The sequence below is a fragment of the Antechinus flavipes genome, chromosome 2, assembly GCF_016432865.1.
Source record: "Antechinus flavipes isolate AdamAnt ecotype Samford, QLD, Australia chromosome 2, AdamAnt_v2, whole genome shotgun sequence".
NCBI lineage: Eukaryota > Metazoa > Chordata > Mammalia > Dasyuromorphia > Dasyuridae > Antechinus > Antechinus flavipes.
The window spans coordinates 171,893,836-171,913,024 of NC_067399.1; the positions used below are offsets into that span (position 1 = coordinate 171,893,836).

The following is a 19,189-nucleotide window of genomic DNA, read 5'->3' on the forward strand; positions in this document are numbered from 1 at the left end:
TAATTTCTTAATGCTTTTCTTTTTCCTCCTTCCTTTTATCAAGTCAATATAGTCTTTATTCCTACTATTTATATCTTCCCATGGCACCTTTCTGGGGAACATCTGTTTTCATTCTGGCAAAGACAAGAATCAGTGCATATTGACTCAATGATCTATGGACAGTAGTAGCTTCCCTAAGGCTCACTATCAGAACTTTAAAATGAGAGAAAAATCAAGTAGCCTATACTATTCATTCTCCCTCCTGGACTAATAATAAAAATATTTATGAATAAATTATATATATATATATATGTATATATATATATATGCATATATACATATATGAATTCATGTTTATAGATAGGAAGTTTGTTGGCACAGTAGATCAAGTTCCAGGCCTGGAGTCAGGAAGACCTGAGTTCAATACAGCCTCAGATGTTTATAACTGTGAAGTCCTAGACATACTAGGTACCTTTTGCCTTAGCTTCCTCAATTGTAAAGTAGGAATAACAATAATAATAGCATCTATCTTCCATGGTCATTGTTAGGGTCAAATGAGGATTTATAAACCACTTAGCAAAGTACCTGGTACATAGTTTATATGTTTAACAAAAGCTTGTGTCTTCCTTCCCCATTGGGGTAGGAGAGATTATGATTTCAGTGGCAAAGCATTCAGAAGTTAAGATCTTGCCTACACAGCCAGTATATGTCAGAGATGAAACTTGAACCCAGGTCATACTGATTCTGAGGCCAATTTTCTCCTCCTAGTTACCCTTGTCCTTTCTAATAATAGTCATATTCAAATGCAGAAGGAGGATAAGATAAAGCATTCCTTGTTTTTACTCCTGGAGCTGATTGCAGGACTTGGAAGTTCTTCCCTACTGTGTGCAATGGAATTAACACATTGGCATGCAAGCAAGTTGTTCGTCAATAACTCTAAAAGACAGTTTCCTGGAAGGAGTTGTGTTTCTTGGCAATTTTCCACCATCGTATAGTGGAACACAAGCCGAGAGGAAGATCCGTGTTTATAACTATGAAAAAGTTAGCAATTGTATAAACAAAAGACTAACAAAGGGGAAAGGAAACTGACTCAGAAGGAGAAGTAACACCCTTATCAACAAATATTTGAGCTACTTACGCTTTTTCCAGAAATGCGTCCCTAGACATGTTTTGTGCCAGCAGGTTTGTAGCCAAACTGAAAACCTCATCTGTCCATTCCTAAAGAGACGTAAATTAAACTTTTGTTAGCTCAGATAAAGCATTGTCATCAGATGGTTTTTATGTTTATTCCCAAGAAGACAAATGTTCAATTTGAATTTCTGTTACTTCTAAGAAGTGTATAGTCCAATTAGATTCCCCATCTCCTATCTCAACTTTACTAACTGCTCCTTTTTTAATAAATATGTGTGTGTGTGTGCATGTGTGTGTGTGTGTGTGTGTGTGTGTGTGTGTGCATGTATGTATGTACATATTTTAAACTTGTATTGATCATTTCAGTAATGTCTGACTCTTCTGGACCCTTTATGAGGTTTTCTTAGCAAAGATATTGGAGTGGTTCACCATTTCCTTCTCCAGTTCATTTTACTGATAAGGAAACTCAGGCAAATGGGATTAAGTGACTTACCCAGGATCACAGAACTAGGAATTGTCTAAAGCTTATTTTGAACGGGGGATGATGAATCTTTCTGACTTCAGACTTAATACTCTTTATCTATTGCACTGATTTGTTGTTTTATGTATATAAATATATGTCTAAATTAAACTACAATTTTTTAAAAATAAGGATTTCAATAAGTTTATGCTTCTATCTTATAGAAGATAGAGGATCTGCCTTAGAACCAACAAAATCCAAATTCAAATCCTGTTTTGTTTTGTTTTTTTTTTTAAATTTATTATGGGAGACACAAATAAGACATTTAACCTCTTACTACCCCAGGTAACTATTAAAGATTATAGGTTAAAGATGGAGTTCACATAGATAAAACCAAAGGTCCTGTCACATCCACAACATAAAACAGACATATATGCCCCATCAATTTACAAGAGAACTTCTTGTCTCAAATAGACTGAAGACCAAGACAAATTTTAATTATAGGTCTAAAACTGTGGACAGATAGGTGGCTCAGTGGGGACCTGAAGTCAGAAAGATTCATCTTTCTGAATTCAAATCTGGATTCATACACTAACTCTGGGACTCTGGGCCAGGCACTTAACTTTATTTGCCTCAGTTTCTTATCTACAAAATGAACTGGAGAAGAAATGGCAAACTGTTTCAATATCTTTGCCAAGAAAACCCCAAATGGGGTCATGGAGAGTCAGACACAACTGAAAAAAGGCTTAATTTAGACCAACAGATTAGAATCTGCCAGTGGACTTTGAAGTCTTTGTTGGCTCATTTCCAAAGCAGTTGTCCCTGCCATGCCCCCTTCTGAGGATATTTTATCCTGTTGTTTTACATAATCCTTGGCAGGGAAAGGAACAAATTTAACAGCAGCAACATTTCTATTTTCTCCAGATATTTCCTTGTAATCACTATGCCCCTGCTGATCTTGAGAATCTAGAGAAATGAAAGGCTGGGATTTTAAAGAAAAAAGTTTGAGAATTCTCTATTCTTTATAAATACTGTAAAGCCACAGTAAATTTTATGGGAAAGACTTTTTAGAAAAGGGTAAGAAAATAGTATACTGAATAATTAGTTGGTGAATTAATTGGATAGTATATTATAGACTGTAGATATTCAAACATTTTCAAGAGCAATGAATTAATTTTTTTTTTTACCATTTCTTTCTTTTTCCATTATCTTTACCTCTCCTGTCCCAGAGAAGTTTTTCTTCTCTTGCAAAGCTAATCTCTTTTCTCTGTTCCTGACCTCACCCATTGCTTCAACAGTTATGACCCCTTTCCAGTCCTTGCATCTTAAATTTCTCTCTCTTCACTCATACATTTCCCTAAAAGCATATACTTTGGGCTATTCTTTCCAAAGGAAACTTCTTTCCATTCTCTCCCTTCACATATCCTATTACTCTTTCTCATTTTCACAACAAACTTATCAAAAAGATAGAGTTATGTAAGTAACTTAAATGCCACTTTGTGGCATACTTACCTTCTAACCCTTTAAAATCTTGTTTCCACACCCAATTACTCTATTCAATTGCTTACAAAAGGTTATGTGACTTCTAAATCAAGCAATCAATAAGTATTTATTGAATCCTTACTAAGTGTTAGGTGTGATGCTAAATGCTGGTAATAGTAAAAAAAAAAATCGAAAAGGTTTCTGCATTTAAGATTATATGTCTAAATTAACATATGCAAGATAAATGTAGAGTAAATCTTATATACATATATGTAGAGTAAGAGAGAGAGAGAGAGAGAGAAAGAGAGAGAGAGAGAGAGAGAGAGAGAGAGAGAGACAGAAAAGCACTAGCATCTAGGAGAACTGACAAAGAACCTTCTGGAGGAGGTAGTCCTGGAGCTGAGGCTTAAAGGAGGATAGGCATTTTAAGAGAAAAATGGTAGAAGAAAGAGAATTTCAGTTTTAATGAAAAACTTGGACAAAGGTTCAGATGGGAGATGGGAGGTGAGGTATAGTATACTTGACTATAGAATGTGAAGAGAAGAGTAATAAGTTAAAAAACTAGAAAAGTAGGATGGGACAAATGCTAAACAGAAGACTTTACATTTGATCTTACAGGTAATTTGAAACCTTTGGAGTTTAAGTAATAGAATGATAAGGTCAGAGCTACATTTTAGGAAAATCACTACATGGAACATTGAATAGAGTGGGGGAATGATGAGTCAGGGAGGCCAATTAGAAGGATATTGCAGAGGTCTGAGCCAGAGATGATGAGGACTTGAACTAGGATGGAGTCTGTGTGAGAGGAAAGAAAGATGAGAGAAGCATTTGAGAGAATTAAAAAGAAATTATAAGATTTAGCAACTAATTGGGTATGTTTAGTAAATAAGGGAGAAGTAGAGGAATTTGGGTAACTAGAAGGATGGTATTGCCTTCAACAATAATATGGAAGTTCAGAAGAAAGATAAGTTTTGGGGAAATAGAATAAGTTCTGTTATGGACATATTAAGTTTTTTAAAAAGTTAAGACATCAATTTCAAAATTTCCAGAAGTCAAATAGTAATATGGGTTTGAAGTTCAGGAGAGAGAGGTAAGCAAAAATAGTCAGAAGAGAATTGTGACCTGAGAAAGACCTTCGAAGATTTTAGATCAAAATATAAACTTAAGAAGGAATAAACTATAGGAAGGTGCCTAGCTGAAATATCTCTTTACATAGACTTTTATTTTCCAATCCTTTGTCTAACTCCCACCATCCAACTACTTTACTCCTCCTCATGGGCTCCTGAATGAAACTAGAGAAAAGCTTGAAATCATGCTGATCCTCAGTATAATAAGACTCTTCCTCCCAAATTGAGTTGTTTTGTTTTTTTTTTTATCAGTTGCCACAGCACTTGTTCCAAACACTGTCTTTTCTAAAGCTTCCCACAATAACCCTTGCCCTGATCTGTTCATCTGAAGATCTCGACTTCTATTCAGTGAAAAAAAAAAATGAAGGCACTGAGTACAACAATAGACTAATCTATTTAACCTCTCTGAGTTTCATTTACCTCAGTTTTGTGTATTGAAGGAGAAGGATCTGGTTGAACTAGATTAATTTCAAGCTGTAAATTCAAGACATTAAGGTTATCATAACCTATTTATTCCACCATAAATCAGATGTCAATCTTGACACTATTGTACATCCTGATTCCCCCTCACATATTTTTCTTTTCTTTCCATGCACTAGCATTCACTCATTGCAATAATCTTTGCAATGGTTAGGGATAACCATTCTTTTATGACTAAAGTTTTTTTTTTCTTTTATTCAGTAATCTTTGGCACCAAATTTCCCTTCCTCCTCCTTTCTGTATGACAGGGATATCTACTCAATTGCCTTTAAAGTCACAATAGCAATGAGGCTCCCAAGGAAAACAAGGTCATCCCTAGGGGCTGCACAGCAATTTTACTCTATAAACATGAAGTCTGAGCCAATGAGCAACAAAAAAGTATCCCCAAACTTGGGGTTTAATAATTGTAGCAGTTAATCCTCATTCTCAAACTGACTTTCAGTCTTTATAATCCTCCAAGCTTATACTAGACAACATTACTCTAGGTCCATAAAGGACTTTGAAAGAAAACAAACAATAAAACAGAAACAAATGTTAAGCCCTCAAATTCCTCACTCAAAAATTCCTTTTTAAAAAGTCTATGTTTTCTCCATATTGGTATCTCTCATACAAGTTGTTCAGAAGGAGGAAGGGAAATGAAGTGAATCAGAGTCAGAAAGACCTGAATTCCAATGTGACCTCAGACATTTAACTTCTCTCTGCCTCAGTTTCTTTAACTCTTAAATGGGGATATAGGCACCTTTCTCACTGGGTTGTTGTGAGGATCAAATGACATAATATTTATAAAGCACTTATCCTTTTGCCTGGCATATAGTAGATGTTTAATAAAGATTTGTTTCCCTTCCCTCCCTTCGGTAGTTCTAGACTACCAGTGTCCCAACCTAAGTGAGAAAAGATCTAAAACAGTATAACTCATAATATTGAGACTCATCATTAACTGCTTCTAGCTCTTTCCCGAATAATTAGGTATAGAGAGTAATTGGTAAATTAATCATTTTTTCAATTTCAATAAGTATTTATTAAAAGCACTTTCAATAAGCACTTATTGAAAGCCTATTATGTGATATTGTATGTTCTTGGTTGTATGACACAAAGCAAAAACAAAACTGCCTTTTTATTCAACATACTTATCAGGGCACGGATGCAGATAAGTAAATACAGACATATAAAGCCAATGCAAAGTAATATCCTAGAGAGGGCCAGGCAACTAGCAACTGGAAGGATAAATATAAGCTTTATGCAAGGAGCAGCACTGATCTTATTCTTAAAGGAAGCAATCCATTCACTTTACAGGTGAGAAAATTTTGAGACAGCCAGAACTTGCTGAAGGTAACTCAGGCAGTAAGCAGTAGATCTGGGATGAACATCAATGATTGCTCATTTCAAACCAGCACTCTTCTCCAGGAACATACTAACTCTCTAGAATAAGAAGTGAAGAAAATGACTAAAAACAACTTCTTTTCTAGGCATTCAGTTATGAGGAGAATATACATAAAATTATAAGTTCAAGTGAAAATTTTTTCTTTTTTTATATAGATTGTGTAGGCAGGCTTGTAGTTAGTAGAGAAGAAGCAAAAAAAAAAAAATAGGGAGCACTGAAAATTAGAGATAAATATGGGGATGATTGTGGGGTCAAACTGCCAGAGGACACAGACAGGGAATGGATCAAGAACATAAGGTAGAAGAGTTGTTGGCAAGAAGATGAATGATGTTTTCATCAAGAGAAAGTAGCATATGATGTTAAGGAGTTTTGAGATGGAAAAGGAAGGCTTAAGGAAAAAATGTCTAAGTTTGGAACAGCAATTATGTGTATTGTGATAGGGAAGAACCAATGTGTCTTCATTGCAATTAATATTATTTAAAAATAAATGTGCAAAAGACCCAATCAGCACAATTGTGTGATTCTTCAAATTCTGTTTGGCAAAATGCAAGTAGGAGTAGATAAGGAAGATGATGGGGGTGATAGGATGAGGAGAAAGACGTTGCATCATTGATGAAGACCTATCATTTCACTGGTTACAGTGCTGATGTCAGGAAGAGGGGAAAATAAAAGCAAAAGAGGAGTAATGCTGGTTTGATAAATGAAGGGAATGGAAGTCAGGATGAGATTAAGAAGTGAGGTACAAAGGAGAGGTGAGAAGGTGAAGGTTACAGAGAAAAGCTTCAAAATACTTGATCAAGAAAGTAGGGATCACTTAGAGATGATTGTGAGATCAAAAATATGGAGAGGCTCTCCTATATAGCTAAGATGGAGTAGAGTGGAGGATCATGGCTATTGGAAAAGTTAATGACTATAAAGTTAGTGTTTCTGAGGGCATGTGTGCGTGCATGCATGTGTGTATGTGTGTGTATGTATGTGTGTGTGTGTGTGTGTGTGTGTGTCCCCTAAGGAACTGAAGAAAATTGTGAACCAGCTACTAAACCATTAAGGAAAGGGGAACTATCTCAAGGTTAACAGTTAAATGCTACCAAAATCTGAATAGATAATTAAATAGAACAAAAAACTTCAAGAAGGAGTCCCTAGACTGGAAAAAGAGTCTGGGAATAGGAAATACAAAGTAAGAAAAAAGCCTACATCTCTGAATCCATTTTGCAGGTGACAGAGAGAGACAGCATATACTATACTGGAGAAGATGGTTAATATGATGTCTTTTAGAGGAAGTCAGTGGCAGAGGATGAGAAAGAGTAAGAAAAAAAGGCTAAATAAAAGGAACTTTGTTAAAAAACAGAAAAGGGGTTCCATAGGTTTCAAAGGAAGGGGAGAACAGAGTTGGAGTTTGGAGAATTATACTGCAAAGGTGAATAAGAATGAGAGGGCAGTAACTGATGGTAACAAGGGAAAGAACATTTATATATAATAAAATTATTATTAATTAAGAGCACAAAATTATGCTATACAATGCAAGGAGAAAGAAAGGTTGAGTTTGAACTATATTTAAATGTCAGATCTAATAACTCTACTGGTATGAACTTCAGTAACTTAACCTTACTAGGTCTTAGTTTACTCTGTAAAATGAGGAGATTGGACTAAAAGATTTCAAAGATTCTTTCCTATTCTCATTAATTTCCTTGACATTCTTGACCATTTTTTCTTCCAGATGAATTTTCTTATTTTTTGTAGCTCTATAAAATAATTTTTGCTAGTTTAATAGGTATGACACTGAATAAGTAAACTAATTTAGACTTGCCTTTTTTTTTTTAATTGGCTCAGCCTTACAAGGAATTGATGAGTATGACCAATTGATATCTTCCCTAATTGTTTAGATATGGCTTTATTTGCGTAAAAAGTGTTTTGTAATTTTGTTCATATATTTCTTAGGCTTGTCTTAGTAGGTAGACTCCTAAATACTTTTATATTGCCTATAGTTTTTTGCAATGGAATGTCTCCTTCTGTCTCTTCTGGAATTTGTTGGTAATATATAGAAATGCTGATGATTTATGTGGGTTTATTTTATATTTTGCAACTTGGCTAAAATTATTTCAACTACTTTTTTAGTTGATTCTCTAAGATTCTTTAAGTATACCATCATATTATCTGCATAGTGATTGTTTTGTTTCTTCATTGCCTATTTTAATTCCTTCAATTTTTTTTCTTACTGCTATATCTAACTTTTCTATTATATTACTGAATAAATGGGGATAATGGGTATCCTTGCTTTACCCTTGATCTTACTGGGAAGGTTTCTAGCTTATTCCTATGACAGATAATGCTTGCTGATAATTTTAGATAGATACTACTTATTTTAATGAAAGCTCCATTTATTCCTATGCTCTCTAGTGATAACTATAAAAAGCCGACATTTTGTCAGATGCTTTTTTGTATTTATAGAGATAATCATACAATTTCTGATGGTTTTGCTATTGAAAATGTCAGTTTTGCTGATAGTTTTCCTAATATTGAATCAGCTCTGCATTCCTGATATAAATCTTACCGGGTCATAGTGTATGTTCCTTGTAACATATTGCAATAATTTCCTTCCCACCTTCCTGATTTAATCTATGATTCTACAGGAGTCTCTCCTGTACTCAGCTTCATTATTACAATAAACAATATGTAATGCCTACTAGATCCCAGGAACTATACTAAACTATTTGCAAATATTATCTCATTTTATTCTCATAACAACTCTGGGTGCTATTATTATCCACATTTTATAGATGAGGAGACTGAAGCAAACAATGATTAAGTGCCTTGCCTAGCATCACACAGCTAGTAAGGATTTGATGCCAGATTTAAATCTCATTCCTGGCATCTTATCTATGATACCATTCTTCTGCCTAATGTTCCACCATGTCATATCTCTACTCAGTAATCACCAATTTCACCTCCAAGTTCAAAATTTTAGAATCCTCTATTTAGCATTCAAAGTGCTTTATAAATCAAGCCCCTTCTTTTCAAGGCTTCTTACATCTTTTACCTTAGCATGTATTCTTCAATAGGGACACTGACATCTTTGTTCTTCTTAAACAAGATACTCCATCTCCTGACTCCTGGCATTTTTGCTGGCTATCTCTCATGCCTGTAATGCTCACTTCTGACTCTTGTCTTCCTTAGCTTTCATCAAATTTCAGCTTAAGTCCTACCTTCTAAAGGAAATTTTTTTTCCAATCCCTCTTAGCACCTTCCTTCTACTAATTATTCACTATCTGTCCTGTATGTCATTTGCTTTGTGTATATCTATTTGCCATGCTATCCATTCCAATAGCTTCTTTTGGCAAGCATCTTTTGTCTTTCTTTTTATATCCAGTGTTTGGAAAAGTGCCTAAGAATAAATCAATAAATTTTTATTGCCTAACTAACAAATCTAGTTCAGGCATCATCATTTGGCACAAGATTTAAAAAAAAATAAAGATGATTCCTACCTTCAAGGAGCTCACAATTTAATGATAGATAACTTGCAAATAATTATGTTTAAGAAGATTATGTATTAAATTGTGATCTTGAGGCAGGAACCATCTTTGCCATTCTTTTTTTTTTTTTTTTTGAAGCTTTTTATTTTCAAAACACATGCATAGTTTTCTTTTTGTTGTTGTTGTTGTTGTTGTTGTTGTTGTTTTGAAGGCAATTGGAGTTAAGTGACTTGCCCAGGATCCAGTGTTGAGTGTCTTAGACCAGATTTGAACTCAGGTCCTGCTGACTTTAGGTCTGGTGCTCTATCTACTGCACCACCTATCTGCTCCTGTTAGATAGTTTTCAATGTTCACCCTTGCAAAACTTTGTGTTCCAAATTTTTTCTCCCTCTGGTCCCTCTACCTCCACCCCTAGATAACTAATAATCTAATATACATTAAACATGTACAATTCTTCTATGCGTATTTTCACGATTATCATGTTGCACAAGAAAAATCAGATCAAGAAGGAAAAAAAAATTGAGAAAGAAAATAAATGCAAGCAAGCAATAAAAAAAGTGAAAACACTAAGTTGTGATGGACATTTAGTTCCCACAGTTCTCTCTCTAGGTGCAGAGACCATCACAAGACCATTGGAACTAACCTGAATCACCTCCCTTTTGAAAACAGCCAGTCCATCAAAATTGATCAATCGTATAATCTTGTTTCTGTATACAATACTCTCTTGGTTCAACTCATATCACTTGGCATAAGTTTAGATAAGTTTCTCCAGGCCTTTCTGAAATCATCCTGCTGATCATTTCTTTCAGAACAATGCCATAACATTTATATACCATAACTTATTCAGCCATTTTTGCCATTCTTTGAGACAAATAAGTGGTTATTGACTTGATGACTTGTAGCAGAGATGAAGATCTCTGAAACTAATAAACTGTGTCAGCACTAAATATCATTTTGCCTCTTAGAGCTTCAGTTTTCTAATCTCTGAAATGGTTGTAAATTATTAGTTAAATTAAATTAATTTATAAAACCCATCTCACAAGTGTATTGTGAGGATAAAATGATAATCAGGATAAAGTGTTTCACAAACATTTTACTAATGCTATAAAATAGCAAATATGATTATGATGATGATGTAAATAGATTAAAAGACAAAAAAAAAGAATTTCAAGAAAAAACTGAGTCACAAAAATAAATCCAATTACACCATGATATTTTGGTTAAAAACTCAAGATAAGTAATTAGAAGAAAATGTTTTCTATATTTCATCATTTCACTTTTAAAACAACAATCATTTTCTTCTTTACTGTGAGATCAAGGTGGGAATGGGCTGAAAAGAAAAAGAAATGTAAAGAAAGGAATATAGCTTTGGTTAAGGTAAGATAATAGAGTTCGAAGCAGAAGAGGCAAAGAAAAAGAAAACACTATAAGAGTGAAGAGAAAGGAATAGCAAATAGCTCTTGAGATTAGGAATTAAGAAAAGATGAAAAAAAGAAGGAACATTATCAGTTGTCAGTCTGGTCTGAGCTCACTGATAATATGATCTTCATCTCAGTTCAGTTCTGTACAGTCAACAGACATTTCTTCTCAGCCTTTCATATGCCCCTGGTCCTGTCCCAGATTTTTCTGGGCTGAACAGAATCCAAATGTCATAGCTGTTGAGGATAAAACTCAATGCCAATGTTTTAGTAGCTATAATTGCAATAGATTTGCAATGGGAAAAATTATTTTTTCCTTAAGAGGAAATTAAAAAAAAAAATTGATCATTCAAATTAAGTGGCCAAAAGCCAATCATGACTTAAATTTAAAAAACAAAAAACAAAAAACAAATAGGTTGAGCATTTTATTCAGTATTTAATGAAATCTGAAGATTTAGAAAGCACACATTGATACAAATGAGATCCTTTTGCCGGATGTCTCGAGAATAGACTGAATTTTAAGAAGAAAACGTAAGCTTTTAAGGAGGCCTATCTTTTATATATATCCTATATTCCCTGCCTTGAGGGTAAAGGAAATGTGGTCACTAAAGGTCCAGATTACTTGATTTATTACAAAACACTGGACCAGTTGGGTTCATTTATAAGAACCATAACTATTTAACAGACAAAATCGTCCCTCTTAAAAAGCATATAATTATTCAGCTAAAAAACAGTGTCTCTTAGGAAAGTGGTGATATTTTAATAGAGTCACTGCTTCTTACTGCAGAGATGTAATGATGGGCCTGTGGCTACCTCAACAAGCAGAGACACAGCAAATCAAAGGATATGGAAACTAGACACTGCTGGGTCAATAAAGGGTTGTGCTTTCCCACCTACATACTCTCCTATCCCCAATGGGGAAACTCTGCTTCCCATTTATTTATTAAACAGGACACATTAGTCTAGCAACAGATTATAATTGCAAACAAGTCATTTTGATATTAATGGAACAACAACCTACAATTTTGGCTCTGATATTTTTGAAGTTGCAAAATCCCCACATTTATGTCATTCTCATTAACTCTACACACAACTATGAAACAATTTGGAAGGAATTTGGGCAAACAAGTCCATCTTGAAGCCCATTTAGTCCTAGCATTGCTAATATTAGCTCATTTTCAAAACTATTAACTATTTTACAACTATTAAAACTCTTTTTTAAAAAATAAGATTTTTTTAAGGTTTAAAGATGATACCTAAGGTAGAAAACATTTTTTTCTTGAAGTTAAAACTGCTTATACCTCAACAATGATACTGTTTGAGGATGTATTCTGATGGAAGTGGATCTCTTCGATAAAGAGAGCTAATTCAGTTTCAATTGATCAAAGATGGACAGAAGTAACTACCCCCAAAGAAAGAACACTGGGAAATGAATATAAACTGCTTTCATTTTTGTTTTTCTTCCTGGGTTATTTATACCTTCTGAATTCAATTCTCCCTGTGCAACAAGAAAACTGTTCAGTTCTGCACACATATATTGTATCTAGGATTTACTGTAACCTATTCAACATGTAAAGGACTGCTTGCCATGTGGGGGAGGGGGTGGAGGGAGGGAGGGGAAAAATCGGAACAGAAGTGAGTGCAAGGGATAATGCTGTAAAAAATTACCCTGGCATGGGTTCTATCAATAAAAAGTTATTAAAAAAAAAAGAAATTAAAACTGCTGCTTTGTGAAAGCACAGCATTTATGAGACTTTTTAGAAAATATATTATTTGATAGATCAATTTTAATATTGAGAAGCAAGCAGTATGGTAAATAGTGGCTGGAGAATTGACCCTGAAACCAGGAAGGCCTACGTTCAAAATTCACCTATGATACATACTTAATTCATATAATTCTTAGAATTCTTGAAGTCATCTCTTTTGTCATTTGGGGAGAGGAAATCATATTCCATTAGTTTCAAATACCACTTTGTATTCTGCCATTCTCCAATTGCCAAAAAAAGGGAATGGAAAGCATCTGAATAAATTCAGGTTCTTTTGTTTTTCTTCCTTCTCTCCCTTTAATTCTTTTTAATGTTTTAATGGAAGTTTTTCTTCTTTTTATCAAGTCAATCTTTCTCTTAATCCTTTCATTTCCCACTCATGCTTGCTTTTCTGTTAAATATGATGTATTTCTAGACTCAATTGTGTGTGTTCAGTCCTTCTTTCAGATAAGAATGATATCCACCTGATGTTTGCACCCACCAGATCTTCCTGAAGGGTTTGAAAGAGCACTTGTCTGATCTTCTCCTTTTAGAAAGTTAGCATTACATCATCTCATATCATTTTCTAAGTGCTCAAAGGAGTTTACTTTCTTAAGTTTCTTGTGACTCTGGTATTTGCATTACAAAGTTCCTACTCAGTTCTGTTTACTCAACAAAAAAGTTTGCAAGTATTCTATTCCATTAAAGATTCACTGTTTCTCCTGAAGAATTATATTAAGCTTTAAAGAGTAAAAACAGGTTGCATCTGTGTGTATGTCTTTAAGTAGTTGAAAAAAATATATATTTATCTCTCTCTATATCTTTTGTTTTTATGATATAATCCAAGATTTTCTCTTATTTTTATTAGAAGCTGAAGATCTTGTGTGATAATAATTTTGTTTTATCTGGATGCTTCCAACATTTTTCTTTGATGTGGAAGCTCTAGATTTTGGATCCATATGATTTTCCTTTTGGAGTTCCTTTTAAGAGATCATTGGTAGATTATTTATTTTGCCCTACAATTTTAATAGATTCAGAATATTTTTATTAATGATTTCTTGAAATACAGTGTCCAAGTTTGAAAAAATTCTCCATTTCAGGGATTCTAGATTCTTAAATTTCCTCTTCCTGATCTGTTTTTTCAGTTTAGTTGTGTGTGTGTGTGTGTGTGTGTGTGTGTGTGTGTGTGTATGTATGTGTGTGTGTGTGTGTGTGTATCAGATAGACAGCTTATATTTACTTCACTTTTTAATCTTTTGATTTTGTTTAATTTTTTTAAATGTCTCATACAATCAGAGGTTATTAGGTGAAGCAGAGTTCAATTCTGACTTCTGACTAACTAACTATGTGACTTTAGGCAAGTTATGTAATCTCTCAGTTTTCTCTCCTATAAAATGAACATAGCATCTATTTCTCAACATTATTATGAGGATCAAATAAGACAATACTTGTAAAGCACTGAGTACAGTGCTCAGCACATAGGAAGTTCTATATAAGTGTGTGTGTGTGTGTGTGTGTGTGTGTGTGTTTTAAGGGAGTTCATTGCTTGGAAAATGTTTTCTACATTCCTTTCTAAGATTTTCCTAATTTCCCCCCCCTAATTCTCCTAATTATCCTCCTTAATCCTTTGCTCCATAACTTTTATTTCATTTTTAAAAATTTCTTGATTAATTTCTTTTATCCAAAAATTTTTTTGTGAAAATATTTTTTCCCTCTGAGTTTCTGCTTACAGTTGTGGTAAATGTGATTTTTCCTACTTGTGGAGATCATTATATTCATGATATAAATTCATATTAATTGGAGTATTCATTGGTTCATTCATCTTTTCAGATTTAATTATTGAATTGGGGTTCTACCCTCTGCTCCACTTTAGGGGGGTAGCTCGATCTCACAATGCTTGATCTCCCCACTGGGCCTCATGGGCTTCTGTGCTGATTTTCACCTTCCAAGATAAGACTTTCTTGGAACTTGGATTTCTGAATACTTGATCTCAGAGGAATTCTCCACTCTTGCTTACTTGAGACACAAAGTTTTGCAGGCTGCACATGTTTCTAGTCTAGCTTTACTTGAGCTACTTATTGGCTTCATAGTCTGCCTTGGGATTTATTTTCCTCATGAAACACTCTGTGCTACTGCCCATGGGAATCTTACTTATTTTTTGTGCAATTCTAATGTAGAAGAACCAACTTACTTTAGTTTTGTCATTGGATTCCTTGATCATTATTGGGTATAGGATGAATCAAGCTTTTGCTGCAAATGGTATATGGGGACTGGATGGTTTTCTTCCATTCATGCATGCACTTTGGGCAGGAAGTCCCATGGTGGAACATCACTTATTTTAAGCATATACACACACATGATAATGGATGATAATATATATCAGGAATGAGGCAAGAAGAAAAGCAGAGGAATAGGGTAAGAACTGTCTAATGATAGATTATTGGTGCTCAGTTACATTCCTTTTTGTTCCCAGCCTTCCTTCTCATTGTAAGAAGGGATACATGTCTGCATGACCAGAAATGAGAAGACATATTATAGTACAATATGATAGAGAGAATCATCTGTGAAAATCTCTGACCTTCTCATGTTTTTATCTTGATTGTTTTATATTGTGATAATTCACATAAAAATATTATAAAGAGGTGAAAATAAGTACATGGAGCAGTTGGTACTAATATTTGCTCAGTTGTTGTTTGTGGATAATAATACTATTCAAAATCTCCATTCTTTTGGTCTTTTTTCATTAAGATAAGTGGGAAATCTATTCCCAAATACCTTTAAAATAATATCAAATCTATTGCAATTCTGAAAGCAGTATATTAACTAGAGAATTTGAGCAAATGTTTGTCTCTGTCACTTACTAGCTATAAAACAGGAGTAAATCACTTAAAATTTCTGGGCTTCAGTTCCTCATTTGAAAAATGCTGATTTGATTACCTCTGAATCTGTGATCCTTTATCATAAGCTTCTAAAGTTATGATTCCTATTTGGCCAGGGCTAGCTGTACTTCCCAGGACAATAGTGGTGATGACAAGAACAAAATAATGATTTAGGAAATTCATCTTACCCTTAGAGATAGCTCACTCTGAATAATTTTTCTCTAAGAAAATACCAAGATGCTTTTTGTTTAGCAGTTAAAGTATAAAGAGAAAAAAAATCCAGGAAAACTTTTTGTTTTTATTTTTCAGAGCTCTTTTTGAAAAAGCACAAAACAAAAACCCAAACTAGGACATCTTGAACTAGAAGTAACTGGAGATCTTAAGGAGGGGTAACATGGCATAGCAAAATGTGGACACTAGCTTAGTGGTCAAAAGATCTGGTTCTGATAATATCTCTGCTTTTAATTATTGGTGGGACCTTAGAACAGTATGTCACCTTTCTGACTCCCTCCTGCAAATGTTGAGATCACCTTGTCCCTAGATTACCTAAACTGGCCAGAAAGAATTAGGGACAGAGGTAAGCAGGCATATTTACATGATGAGGAATATAGGAGTTTGAGGAACACAGACTATTTTCCTCAAGAAAGGCCTCTTTCCCACTTGCCTATAGAAGTGCATCAGACTGAACTTTTAAAACTCTTTAAAGTCTAATCATCAATATCTAGTATTTGTCTGGACTTAGGGGAGAGAACTGGACCCAACCTACCTTTTCATCATTCTTTTAAATTGTAACTTATCTTCTCTTGACTTTTAAGATTTTAAATTTCTAAATGATTATTTCAGAATGACTTTCACAATTTTAAATGTTAAAATCCTTACTTCCAAATCCAAACCACCATTCTGCCAATGGGTAAATAACATTTTCTATAAGGACAGAATATAAATAGTGTAATCCTCGAATTAATGAACATTTCAGGCAAATTAACAATGGAATTAGTGTCAAATATGAGTCCTAATCATGATAGTCTAGGGAGGCTCATATAAATCCATGCAGACATATTTGTAAGTAGTTAATCTTAGATATATCTGAGTACTAAATAAAAATCTTTGGAGGAATAGGGTCTCGAGTTTCAACTGTTTTCTACAGAAATAGTTTTTAATAAAGCAATTTTCTAACATATATGCTATGTTCCCAGGCAGGAGGAGGTTACTAAAGATCCAGGTCCTGCTCACACACACACACACACACACACACACACACACACACACAACAACCTACTGTGCCTTCTGTGTACTGATTCTTTAACTTAAAGAAAGGTCAAACATCATATCCAGATTAATGTCTCATAAATTCATTTACCATTTACAAAGCAGATGAACTGAGCAGAACTTCTTGTAAGGAATGTTTACTTGAGTTTTCGACAATTTTTAAGAGAAATTTTAAGAGCAAAATGAAATAAGAGCACCATGTACTAGAGGACCATGACATCAGGAAGGTGATGCCATGACATGCAAGTGAAATGGATTTAAATAAGGGAGAGTGGTGCAAGTTTACCTGCAGATTTCCCCTCTTGAGCCTTTTGGGTCCAGTGGCAAAATATAGATCAGGATGACTAGAGATGGCCTTGGATCAATGGGAGATATTGGCCTTTTTAAACTAAGATCTTCAAAAGGTCTCAGTTTGACTGAATGATTCATATATATATGTTTAAAAGTATATGTTAATGAATATTTCTATATAATTGGTTTCCTATGTAATTATATATATGTGTATACATATATATAAACATATATACATGTATATATAAACATATATGTGTAGATACACACATGTTGCATTTAAGAACATTCTGGGGATAGGATCCATAGGTTTCACCAAACCAACATGATTTATAACACATAAAAAAGTTAAAATCAATTGCTCTATATCAGGGACAGGGAACCTTTTTTTAAGCCAAGGGCCATCTGGATATTCATAACATCATTTGGAGAACTCAAGCAGTGGGAAGTTGCTGTACCTAGCTTTCAGCTCATCATTGTCTGTGATTGTCTTAACAAATGATGTCATAACTCTTTATACAGCTCACAGGTCTGATGCTCCCCACCTCTGTTCTATATCAAGGGTAAGCAACTTGGGATACCAGAGATAAAGGCTACAAGCTCCCCGTTTCTCATTCTCTATCTGCTTTTCTTTGTCCAGTTTTTTCTCCTTTCCATTGTCCTCTACATAGTTTTTTAGGGCAGAGAACCAAAGATATTTGATGAATTGGATTTTTTTTTTTTTACTCAAAGTTGAGATCATTCAGGGGTGATGGTAGGCAACTCGATGGAGAATTCTTTGAGTAAATGTGGAGAATAAGCAATGCAGTTGTTGCTGTTACTGACATACCATAAGGAAGATGGTAAGGGCAGAGTACCAGCCTTGTTCAAAAGCAAATCTGAAAACCATAGCCACTGGACACATTTTATAGAAATGACATTTCAAGAGGACACATAACAAGAAGAAAATAACAATACTAATAATATGACACACTAAGTATTCTAATGAATAAGGGGATTGTTGTTGTTGTCATTGTTTATCAACTAAACATTCTACCAGCAATAGCTAAGATGATAGAAGTTAATCAGAAAAAAAATTGGTGAATTTTTAATTCACATGTATAAATGCTTAAGTGAATTTACTATTCATGGAAGTGGAGGACTAAAAATAATGGCTTACGCCAAATGTAGTTTGGATAAGTGCACTAAAAAGCTTTTCCTCCACTTGTTCCTGTCATTAGACACCTCAAGCTGCAAATGCCAAATTTCTGTTGCTTTAATCCACTTGTCTCTCTGGAGAAAAGATTGCCATCTGTGTTGAAATTGGCCCAATCATGGAATGGCTTGATGCAGGGTACTCAAGGAGGAGATCTGAATGCCAAACTGGTTAGCACTTAGAATTAGAGTCTGGATATGAAATCACCTCTCTCTCTGGGAAACAAAGGATAATTTGAATGCAAAGGGAATGGGAGGGGGAAGGGGAGAAAGCTTCCTGGGTGCCAGTCACAGAAGCTTTCAGTCTTTCGTGACTCATTATGTACAGTGGCTCATTGGTCATGGGCCACTACCTTAGGTTTTTCCTTTCCAAGCCTTTAAAAGGCAGGTCAAAATTTTTTTTATTCATGGATGATTGGAAGCAAGACTAGAAGCAGGAAGGAATACTGAAAATAGGCTTCAGCTTACATAATTCATCTTTGTTCTGTTCTTTCATACCTTTGCTTCCCCTAGCCAAACCAAAGATGACATTCATGTTTGTCTTATTTGGCAGTCAGGACTTCCTTTGGAGAAGAAAAAAAGAGCAAAATTTGTTGCTGATTGGAAATATTAGGCCGTTAGAAACATCATAATTTCTGAATAATTGGATGATCTGTATTTGCAAGGTAGAAACAGTTTTATGAACTTCTTTCTCACTCCCTACAATTTAACAAATGTAGGCTTAAAAACTCTTGATGTGGAAAATTCTTTCACAGGTTATAACATAGTTTTAAAGAGCTGCCAATATAAATATCAGATGAAAAATATAAACCTAGGCCATCCTGACTCCAAGGATGACCACTATGCACAAATATGGTCTGGGCATCATTTAAGAGCCCCCTGA

General features: G+C 34.4%; 1 protein-coding gene across 2 annotated transcripts in view; it reads right to left on the bottom strand.

The window, feature by feature from the left end:
* The window catches only part of PLCB1 (phospholipase C beta 1), an 844,697-nt gene that overhangs the window by 289,217 nt on the left and 536,291 nt on the right, over window positions 1–19,189 (bottom strand). For both annotated transcript variants that reach the window (XM_051975942.1, XM_051975943.1), the window contains exon 5: window positions 1,118–1,197. In XM_051975942.1, the coding sequence (XP_051831902.1) occupies window positions 1,118–1,197 (80 nt within the window). The remainder of the gene's footprint in view (window positions 1–1,117; window positions 1,198–19,189) is intronic.